Source organism: Mirounga leonina, unplaced genomic scaffold (assembly GCF_011800145.1).
Source record: "Mirounga leonina isolate KUSES-001 unplaced genomic scaffold, KU_Mleo_1.0 Mir_168, whole genome shotgun sequence".
Lineage (NCBI taxonomy): Eukaryota > Metazoa > Chordata > Mammalia > Carnivora > Phocidae > Mirounga > Mirounga leonina.
The window spans coordinates 6,014,589-6,025,862 of record NW_023270426.1 but is presented as its reverse complement, the minus strand read 5'-3'; the positions used below and the strand labels follow the sequence as shown (position 1 = coordinate 6,025,862).

Below are 11,274 nucleotides of genomic sequence, written 5' to 3'. Positions count from 1 at the left end.
GACTTGACCCATGACTCCCCAGCAAGAGACGTACCCAGATGGAACCCATCCAGCTTCTTCTGTGTCCACTCTGCCAGGACATGGTCCACACCCCTAGAGAGGTGGTGGGAGTGATGATGGGGAGAGGGAACCCCTGCCCGTGCTGGGTGAGATCAAACAGAACCAGCTCAGAACTCCCCTAGGCCAGATGTTGCATTAAAAAAAAAAATACTCTGGCTATATGGGCACCTCATCAATCTTGAAATCTCTTAGTACTACATGACTTAGTACTTATGACTGCAGTGTAGAGTAATCTCAGGCATGAATAAATCCTTCATCCACCCCCTCGGAGCCTCCAGGCTAGTGCAATCCGGTCCCAGCTGAACCCAGGGCTGCAGAATGAGACCAAAGTTCCCAGATGGCTCCAGGAGTTGTTCCCACAATCCCTTAGACTGGATAAGGCTCATCCTATGATATAATGGCACCTGACCCACAGAGTCATTCTGCGGACTCATTAATCCACACAAATACATAGAAAGGAGCTTTCTCATTAACTGCTAATTTTATTATTCTATTTCCCCTCCATGTTAGAGAGGTCTAAAGATCAAATTCTCAAGACCCCTCAGAAAGGGTGAACTAGTTGTTCTGTTGACAATCCTGCTTCTCACCACATTCTCAGCATAAGCTGACTCTAGGTTTAATATGCCATGAACATGTACTGTTCAGGTTTTGAGGAAAAAAACATGGAATGCCTCAGAGAGGGAATAGCTTGGCCAAGAGATGAGGAAAAATACTCTCCAGCAATGAGAAGATGAGAGGAGGGGTGTGGGGACCCAGAGCAGCAGGGTGCTCAAGTCAGATTCTTGGATGAGGCAAGGAAATCTCAGAGTGGAAGATCGCCTGGGACACCTGTGAAGGGAACCTCAGGCCTCTGCACTCAGAGGCTGTTCCAAAAAGCATGACAGAATCAGCAGGGACCTGTCAGGCTTGATGTGCCCATTGCAGACGGGACAATGGGTGTCTCCACTGCACCTGTCTACATAAGTCATTAGAGTTCATAGGACCTTTCCCACTCAATCTATCCCCACACCCTCACACCTCCAACATACTAAAACACACACACACACACACGCTCACACACTCACACACATGCTCACACTCTTACACACATCTTGGCACAGTTTAAAACCATTCCCTAATTTGTTTTATGTGTGATTTCCTTCCAATTTTTGTTTTATGGTTTCTTTGGTTTTCTATTCACATGGATTTTGGGACACATTTACCCCATGACTTTTATCTAAATCATCTTAAATGGATGCTAATTCAAAGCTGAGCTTGGGCAGTGGTCTAGGGACTCTAATTTGCTGGAAGCTCTTCTCAGTATGAGCTTTGTGTTTAGAAGGGTTTGGAATGCAACCAGCTATCTCCATGGGCCTCCTTTTGTGAGTCGCCAGACAGGGAAGTTTCCATGATTGCAAGAACACCAGTGAACTTAGCACTTCTCAACAACCAAACATTCTCTAAATTGTGAGGGATAAACCCCAAATGCTTATGAGGAAATTAGGGAAGGAGACTGAGAGTTGACCAAAATCAGGAAAAAAGGAGTCAGGATAGTAGAGAGACAAGAAAAGGATCTTAAAAGATAGAAAGGAACTGGCAAAGAAGAAAGGGAAAAAGCAAAGATTCCTCATGGGTTCATCTGTTTCAACAAAGTTAAGAAGGATTATTGATCTGTGAAAACTGTGGCATAAAGAGGATACAGTTTATCAAAAGGTGCTGAGAATAGAATGAGAAGCATGATTATCAAATTATACATTCACTGCAGGGGTATGTTAAGGGGGGCACTTCAGGAAGTCAGTAAATGCTCAGGAGAGATAACAGTAAAAAGTTGTCTTAGAGGGAAGGTGAGTCTCGTACAGTGTGTATCAGAGGTGTGAGCAAGCACTGAATGGATAGGGATCCCTGCTTCCTTCACTGAGGGAAACCAGGCCCATGGCCAGCCTTGAAAACAAGGAGAACTTCAGGAAATCCTTGTGGTAGTGACGCTAGATTTCATTCATCAAGACTTGAGAAAACACCCTCGACTCAGATCTCCTCTTTAAAGTCCATCTTTCCTTCATGAGCTTAGTTTGGCCTTCTCCCTCACCCCCAAGCTCTGTGGTGACACTGAGCAGCAAGATGAGTCATTTGCATCTTCCATCTGCTGTGGTCCCCATCAGTGGAGGACCAAAGGCAGTGACCAAATAATGGGAAACAAGAGTGATCAGGAATAGATACCGACAGAGCAGAACTTTCTGGGACAGGGTGGTCCAAGTCAGTTGCATGCGCCTGGCATCACCCCAATTATGAGCATCTTTAGAAGTTCTCAGAAGGCAGAGCCTGGCTATCTGGATGCTCTGCCCCCTCAGAGACCTCAATCACAACTTCAGTCCCCAACATCTCGCCTGTGTCTGCTCAAAGTTTTCGGATTCTCCTTTCCTCCACATTTCTTTAGAGAGGCCGGAAGGGGGAGGGGCAGGGGGGGAGGAAGATGGAGAAGTGCTCAGGGCAGCCCTGACTTCCCTGCAGGACACCTGGCATTAACCTCCTACCTTCTGTCTCCTTAGATCTTCCCATTTGGAGGAGTTTTTAACTTCTTGGTGCTTCCAATTGCTGGTGGAGGTAGCCTGTTACAAGGTGGCTGAAGGCAAGCGACAATCCCTCAGACAGCCTGGCCCTTCTTGACTGTCAAGAGAAGTCTGGAAGCTCTAAGAAATACAGTTTGCCCAGAGAAAGGATGGAAACAATCCAACTGTCCAGTAATGCCTGAATCGAAAAAAAAAAAAAAATGATGCTATATGCATGTGGTGGAATAACATCAAACAGTTAAATAACAGCCCTAGATCGGTACAAATTGACACAGATAAAACATGAAAATATAAGACTGGTTGAAAGAAAATGTGATGTACAATGTTAGATTATGATTATATATAAACATATATATAAAAATTTGGACTGGATACATTCAAAACTCTGATACTGGTTAACTCTGAAGAGTGGGAGGGAAGCTAAAACTAGGTCTAGAAAAGGTTATGTGTTTAAAAAGTATCTATAGGAGCACCTGGGTAGCTCAGTTGGTTAAGCATCTGCCTTCAGCTCAGGTCATGATCTTGGGGTCCTGGGATCAAGCACCGGGTTGGGCTCCCTGCTCAGCGCGGAGTCTGCTTCTCCCTCTGCCTCTGCCCCTCCTCCTGTTCATGATCTCTCTAAGAAATAAAATCTTTAAAAATAAATAAATAGAGGGCGCCTGGGTGGCTCAGTTGGTTGAGCGACTGCCTTCGGTTCAGGTCATGATCCTGGAGTCCTGGGATCGAGTCCCGCATCGGGCTCCCTGCTCGGCGGGGAGCCTGCTTCTGCCTCTGACCCTCCCCCCTCTCATGTGCTCTCTCTCTCTCTCATTCTCTCTGTCTCAAATAAATAAATAAAATCTTTTAAATAAATAAATAAATAGATAGATAGATAGATAAAATAAAAAGTATCTATAAAATGAATTACTCATTATCCACAGAACATATTATTTACATTTAATATCATTGTTTATCCAGGAAGCCCAAAAGAACACACAGATAAACTAGTAAGACAGTTCAATAAGGTGGGTGGATACAAGGTCAGCACATGTAAAAATCCATCAAGTTTCTCTAGATCAGCAATAACTGCCCACTGCAGCACCCTGACTCGCACCCACAGGCCCTCATGTGACTCCGTGCTTTCCAAAGAAGTCTCTCCCCAAGCAGGAAGAACGACCAAAACTCTCACTGCGTAACCTGCATACTACCAAGTTACATGGACTCAACTCTAGGTCTTTGAAGCTGTCAGCAGAAGACCCTGGAAGGCAGGAGGGAGGGGAGAATTCCTGGCGGGCTCAAGGAACAAAGGAGCCAAGGGGAAGGTTACAGAGCACAGCAGACCAGAGAGTGAGTAGAATCTCCCAGAGGCGGTGAAAGTATGGGAGGGTAGACAAGCTTCAAATTCTGAATTCTTGGAATGACCATTAAAGGAGGCACTGGGCATCTTGAGGCAAAGGCATGTGGACATGCAGATGGCACCCCCTTTGGAGAGGCTGGGAAGCTTGAAGCCAGAGGGGAAGCTGGATGATGATGATGATGATGATTGAAATACTAACGACAACACCAGATCACAGGAACCATGGTTGATTCAATAAAGCCCCATGAAGGCCCCTTTCACATCTTGAAAAAAATCCATGGGACTTTGGAATTAGACCTGATTCTGCTTCATTTTATAGAATCTCTGAACTTTGAATTATTTTCTTCTATCAGTTCTCTGAAGACTGGCTTTGGCCCCCCACTCAGATTAGAAAGACACACTGCACCCCACTTACCTTTCAGTCCATGGACAGCCTCATGCATTGAAATGAGTCTTCAGTGCCTTCCAGATGTCTGTAGTTCCGGGGGGTGGCTGGTAGCAGTGGGGTGAGGATGAAGTTCAGGGATGACTGCGTCCAAAACTGCGTCCAAAACTTGAGCAGCTAGAGTAAGAATTTATTTGGCAATTGATCTATTAATATCAAAACTGGAAATAGCCAAGCTTATTGGCTGAAACTCTGATTACAACCATTTCTTCCTCTAATTCCTGATTGTGGTCAGACGGCTTCTTTTTGATCGCTATGACAAACTCCCACCAACCCTGGAGGAACCTGTTCCATGGACAGCTTCCACATGTAGACATGTCTCCTCTGCCCCCGTCCAGGCCAGACCTGGGGAGACATGCACAGCACCCACCAGCCCCCCGAAGACCGACCGTCCCAGGGCTTTCAGTCACAACCCCACGGTTTCTAGAGCACCTGCTACTTACAAGCAACCTCGTTGGAACTCAGCCTATTTGTCCCAGTCTCATGAAAGATGTGGAAGCCAGCCCTGTGAAAACAGTCACACGGAAGCCTCATTCAGCAGCATGAGTACCACTGCTTCTAGAAAAGGACTGTGGGGGTCTCTGTGGTGCTTACGTGAAACCTAGTTCACCAGCCACTAGCGAGACTGATGTACATGGTGGGTAGATGGATAGATAACTTTAATTCAAGAATATATCCAGGCAGGGTTTGGAAAACAGCCTTTATTGCATATGACATTTATGTGGTCCTGTGATGCTAGACGGAGTGCTGGTTCCTTCACCTTCCTTCACATCATTGGCATCCTGTCTGCTACTCTCCCCAGGGTCCTGTCTTCTCCCTGGAAGCGATTTTAACAAATAAGGCAGAGCAAGAAGAGACAAGATGCGACGTGAGCTCCACTAGTCAGAGTAACCCTTCACCTCTGTCTTAAAGCTCAGAGCCACACACACCAGAGTGAATTTATTTCCAGATCTACCACAGCCCAATCAAGGTGCTGGAACATTTCCAGATCTCTTAGGGCCTCACTTCCGTGTTTCTCCTTCTCCACACTCCACGTTGTCCCAGAGTGAGAGGCCAGCTCAGGCTGAAGGCTCTCACACGTCAGACCTCTGCTCCCGCTAGGCCCCTTGTCCTTCACACCACTCCTGGCCCCTGAGGTTGTGCTGAGCTCTCTCAGCCCCAAAGGCCACCTGGCAGTATTTGCTCTTAGAGTTCAGGTCAGGTGTGGAGACACTGAGGTAACTGCCCATCAAAATTCTCACTTTCTCGTTTAAGTCAATGGAGGTCAAGTCCCCGGAAGCACCGGGTCTGGCACGAGCTGATGCAGCTGCAGAGCCACCAGGGAACCCAGTGTGGGCCTGTGGCCCCTTCCCCTAAATTCCTCTGGGACCTCATGACATCGGCCCAGATGATACCAGCCTCAGGCCTTACCTCTCCCAAGAGAAGGCCACACCATCTTCCGGGATCTTCTGGCTCATGAATCTCAACTGCTGTGTGGAAACCAGAAGAAAGACACTTTGTAGTTCAAGAGAAAAGGGCTCCGTGAGCCTGAAGAGCTCAGGACAAATCCCCACTTACAGTCAGACCTGGACAGGAAGCCAGGGGCCCGGTTACCCGCCTCCCCCTTCAGGTGTCCCCTGAGCTGTGAAAGCCCCCAGCTCTCCCTCCCAGAGGGGTGAGCCTGGATGGGAGAAACATGGCGGCTCGGAGAAGACGCAGCTCCCTTGGCACCCCCAGCCCCTGCTCACTTCTTGTCCTTTGGAGAATGGAACACACAGCCTGGGCACTGGCTCCAAGGTCGCTTGGGGCCGAGGTCTTCCTGTGTGGGCTGCTCTTCCTTCTTCTCCTTTTCTTCCTGCCTCTCTTGCTCTTCCTCCTCTTCTTCCTCCTCCTCCTCCTCCTCCTCCTCCTCCTCCTCCTCCTTGTGGGCGCTCTCTGCTTCCACAGTGCCCGTCAGCTGAGCCATGGTGAGGTGAAACACGTGGCAGCTGAAACCTTCCCGGATCCCATGCTGCACGTGCTCCTGGAGGATCTCCAAGGTAGAGAAGACCCGGCAGCAGGCCATGCACCTGAAGCCAGCCTCCACTGTCACCAGCCAGTCGGGGGTCTTGGCCCTGGGTCTCTCCACAACTGCAGGCGACCCAGGTGGGCTGTCTGACTCTGCCCGTTCCTCGTGTTCCTTCTCCTCCCCACTGGGCTCGCTGTCCGACAGCAGGTTTCTGGTGGACACGTCAGAGGGGGGAGTCCCTACCCGTACGTCCTCGGGAAGGGTCACTTCTTCCATCTTTGGCGGCTTTTCTAGTGACTCCGAGGTCTCCAAGATCTCCCAGGAGACAGCCACACCCTTTTTCATTTGTACCTGCATGTAGTATATTTTCATGCCCTTTTCCTCTTTGTTTCTGTACAGAGAGGACACACAGGTCTTATAGGACGAAGGGGACGAGGAGACATGGTGTGAGGGGGGAGCAGTCTCCCCTTGTTCCTGAACCTGGGATAGGGGTGTTCTAGGCTGGGGACTGTCTCGAGGTACTCTCCGGAGTCCTGGGAAAAGAAATTAGAGACATGAGAATGTGAGTGGGGGAAGCCCAGAAGCTGAGGGGTCTTCAGATGTGAAGACGCGTGGTGTGAAGAGGCTGGCGTTGGTGTTCATAATCGGGGTGGTGTCATCCAGGTGCTCTTCATGTGTGTGTAGGGATGCTGGCGGTGTGTCGGTATACAGGGGTGTGGAGTAAGGTATGTGGAGTAGCATGTATGGGACGTTGGTGGATTGAGTGTATCTGTGTTACCATCAGTGTGTTGGTGGAATGTGCACAGTCATGTAGGAGATGGTACTGCGGATCCCATGTCTGGATTGGGGGTGGGGAGTGGGGGTTGTGTGCTGAGAATGGATGTGTGTGGACTACAGCTGTATGCATCAGGGCATGGGGATCTGAGCTGGATGGTCCTGTTCCAGTGCTAGAGGCCTGGGCTGAGGAGCTCCATCCTTCTCTGGAGGCAAGGGCAAAGGCTGGCCCATGCTTCTTAACTTCCCCACTACGGTTGCACCAGGGCTCCCCACCCCCTCCCCCACTGAGCTCAGAGCCATGCTCTCCTAACAGCGACACCAGCTTCCTGGGCTCCTCCACGGAGCCCTGGCCACCTCTGATTGTCTTGGGTTTCTTCTTGGCCTCTCCTGGATCTATGTGCCCCATGCCCAAGGAGCCCTGAACCCTTACCAGCATGGATGAGCTTGCGTGGAGAAGAGACACAGGAGAAGTATTCAGAGGCAGAGGACACCTCCCCTACCGCTGCGCCCCAGCCTTTGGCCACCCCAGTTGACTCAAGCTGAGGGGCATCCTCCTGTGACTTCGAGACTCCTAGAAAGATATGAAAGCCTCAGTAATACGGTGGTTGGGGCATGTTTGGGCATCATTCACCCATCCAACAAGTATTAACCAAGTGACATATGTCAAGGGCAGTGAATACACACGGTTCAGAGTCTGGTCCCGGGTGGATGCTCCTGTATTGAATTACTATCAACACTTATTTTGTTAGTGTCTGGTTAGGAATGAAGGACTGAGTAGGTCTGAAATGTGAGAATCGTGTGTATCAGCCCAACCTTTCACAGATGTGGGGCTGGTGTGATGAGTAGGGTAGAAACGCATCCATGGAGAGTTTGGTGCATAGTTGCTCAGGAATTGTGCAACATGTAACCATTTTATATAATAGGTTCTGTACTTATGGTGTGTATTCAATCATTTATTCATTCATCCAACAATAGTCAGAGAGCAGCTACTATGTATCAGGCACTATTCTAGGCTCTGGTAATGCTGAACATTCTAGTAGAAGACAGACACTAGACAGAAGTATGGTCAGTGGGCGCCTGGGTGGCTCAGATGGTTAAGCGTCTGCCTTCGGCTCAGGTCATGATCCCGGGGTCCTGGGATCGAGCCCCATGTTGGGCTCCCTGCTCAGCGGGAAGCCTGCTTCTCCCTCTCCCTCTGCCTCTCCCCTGCTCATGCTCTCTCTCTCTCTCTGTATCTCTCTGTCTCAAATGAATAAATAAAATCTTTTAAAAAAAAAAGTATGCTAAGTGTATGTCAGCTGGTATTAAGTATACACCTGTTGCCAGAGTTAGCAAACAGAAACAGAGGATGCCCTGTTACATTTGCATTTCAGATAAACCACAAACAATTTTTTAGTGGAAGCGTTCCCATGTAATACTTGGGTGATGCCTATTTTTAGTGTAAGTATGTCCCTTACGGCATTTGGGATATATTCATACTCCAGAGTTCGGTGTACGAGGAGAGGACTTTGACACCCATGGATGGTTTGTGAACACAGTGTAGGAGTGATGTTCATATCTCCCTATATGCTCTGTGTGTGATTTAATAAAGTAGCATAGGTGGAGATGTGCGATTTTTTCTGTACAAAGTGTATATGGGTATGTAAGAGACAATCTCATGAAACTCCCTTAGTAAGAGTTCTATATTCACTCTTACATGTTTTGAGTGTCTCCCAGATCCAGGCATGGTGATAGGAACTTTACAAGGCCAACATCACATCTGAGGACACCCTATCTGCATTCTCCCCACTGCTCCCCCCATCCCATCATACACACAGAGGCAAAAATATCTGGCCAATCACTGCCTCCTCTGTCCTATCCCAGCTACTGCCTGAAAACCTGCCTCCTGTCCCACCTCCAGCCCCAGGGCTCATCCTATACTCTTCAGGGCCATGGGCCTTGCGGAAACTGCCGGGCTCCAATACGGGGCAGAAGGCTCCGGCTGGCTCTCTGGCATGGATCAGTGGATAAATTCTTCCTGCTAAAGAAATACCATGATGCCATCACTAGACAATCTCCTTTCTCACTTCTCAAAATATTTTTCAACAAGGCTTCTCTTTGCTCTTCAGTAAAAGGGACAGCACAACCCACAGATCTTCATCAGCATCCTTCGCAACGCTCCCACACCCCACCCAGTGACCTCAGAGGAAGATGGAACAAAGAGAGTAAGAGAGAATACAGGACTGAGAAAAGCCATCCCCTGGGAGTCTGGGCCAGCAGGACCCCGGCCTGCTACGAGTCCAACAGAGCTCCAGCCCTGAGCAGACCCAAGAGAGAAGTCCTCAGACAGGCAGAGCTGACTCCCCACCTGCCAGGGGCGTCTGGCCCTCCCCGTGCCATCTCACACCACAGGAATGCTCAGGATGGACATGGCAGCATCCTCAGATACTTCCCCAGGGACACGTGCTCCTCCATCCTACCTTCCTAGATAAGGCTCAGGCTAGCAGCAGCCTTTGCACCCCAGACAAGGTGCCCAGCGCATACCTCCTCCCTGCTTGGCACTTTCCGGGGACTCTTCACTTTCCAGATGTTTCCTCTTTTGTCGCTGTTTCATGGTACCAGCAACAGGAGTTGCTTAGAAGATGCCTAACACCCAGCGCCTCCTTTTCCCTACTGGTTGGCCCTCCTTGACTCTCGGGAAATTCGTTGAGGTGACCCGATATGAATAAAAATTATCGAGTCTCCTAAATGGCTGAGGAACTCAGACCACATAGAGAATCAGCAACACTGCCCAGTGCTCGCTCCAGCACAGGGCTGTTAAGGTTCAAAGGTCACCCGGCCCCCAGCGGGGGTTCTCTGACCTGAATGATGACATCAGAGCATTCTGAGGACCTGGATCCCACACAGTCTTTGCAAATGCACAGACCCCATGTTCAAGAACAATTCCTCTCTCCCCAGTGGAACGTCTCCCATGAATTCAACTCACATCTTCTTAAGAGGGTAGGATATTTTGAGATGCTCATCTGCTCATGTTTCATTTTTTTCCCCCCTTCTCCCTTTATTTTTTTACCCTTTTCATTCTACATTCAAGCGGGTAGCAGACTCTGCGTTCTCTGGCCAGAGAAGGGCATGGCAGGACTAAAAGCAGCAATATCATGCTCATCATCTTGGCTTTTATTTCTAAAATCCCCAACTCCACAGAAAAGACAGGATACTTGAGCAGAAACCTAACAGAAGCAGGAATTCTTGAAATTCAGTACTTACTGTCTTCTTTTCCTACTGAGTTGTTGAGAGGTGCCAACTGTCAGGTCTGTGGATCATGGAGGAGGAGTCTCCAAGGCGTGGTTAGAGGGGAAGATGTGGCAAAAACTCCAAGAGGAGAAGGCTGTATTGTGCATACAGGCAGAATCAGGGCAAAACCTGTCCCACATGTGGCACAAGAGCCACCAAACCCTAAGGAGGCACGGCAAGCAAGCTGAGGAACATCTAAGCTACAAGTGTGTCCTCCCATAAATAGCAACCACGCTCTCACCTCAAACTTCATTCACTGTGGCTCCGTATGATCTCCAAATAGGGATGGGTGGAAATCCAAACGGGACACCAGCAGGATCAAGGCTTAACATATGAATCAGATGGAGTTACAAAAACAGTTCTATCCTATTTCTTGCGTACCTCTGCTTGTGGGCTGAAATGTATACCAGTTGTAAGTGGTGACCCATCTGGATGCTCCTGATTCCAGTCCAAAATGAGAGACACCGCCTCTTGAGGCAGTACTGGTGTGCGGGGATGAGGTGGACCTCCCCGAAGTCACTGACACCAGGAGTGGTGTCACTGGACCAAGGTGAGTCCCAATGTGAAGGGCACTGTGGGACGTCACGGTCTCCAACAGCCGAGACTGAAGACAGGACAAATGCAGCCTTGCAAGGATTTGCGGAGGAGATTCAACCTTCCCGTTTCTTGGAGAATCCCGACGTAAGAAGGGGCAAGGAGGACTTTTTTAAAACTCCTTGTGGCAGAAATTTTCAAGCATACGCAAAGTGAAAGCAATTGTCTAATGGGGATGTGGCTCCATGGACCTATCACTCAGCATGAACCATTACCGATACTCTGTCATTCTCGTCCCATCCACCACACCCCTCCCCCA

General features: G+C 49.0%; 1 protein-coding gene across 1 annotated transcript; it reads right to left on the bottom strand.

The window, feature by feature from the left end:
* Positions 1–5,133: 5,133 nt before the first annotated feature.
* On the bottom strand, positions 5,134–10,172 carry FAM170A (family with sequence similarity 170 member A). The gene is made up of 5 exons (XM_035015080.1): positions 9,675–10,172; positions 7,582–7,722; positions 6,115–6,907; positions 5,798–5,856; positions 5,134–5,204 (listed from the first exon to the last, which is right to left on the bottom strand). Exons 1-4 carry the CDS (start codon positions 9,742–9,744, stop codon positions 5,850–5,852), a joined length of 1,011 nt encoding a protein of 336 aa, XP_034870971.1. The 5' UTR covers positions 9,745–10,172; the 3' UTR covers positions 5,134–5,204; positions 5,798–5,849.
* Between the last annotated feature and the right edge of the window lie 1,102 nt (positions 10,173–11,274).

Coding starts and splice junctions, on each gene's coding strand:
- FAM170A (XM_035015080.1), bottom strand. CDS start 9,744: ATGAAACAGCGACAAAAGAGGAAACATCTGGAAAGTGAAGAGTCCCCG. Junction 7,723..9,674: donor AAGTGCCAAGCAGGGAGGAG/GTATGCGCTGGG, acceptor ATATCTTTCTAG/GAGTCTCGAAGTCACAGGAG. Junction 6,908..7,581: donor ACGCAAGCTCATCCATGCTG/GTAAGGGTTCAG, acceptor TTCTTTTCCCAG/GACTCCGGAGAGTACCTCGA.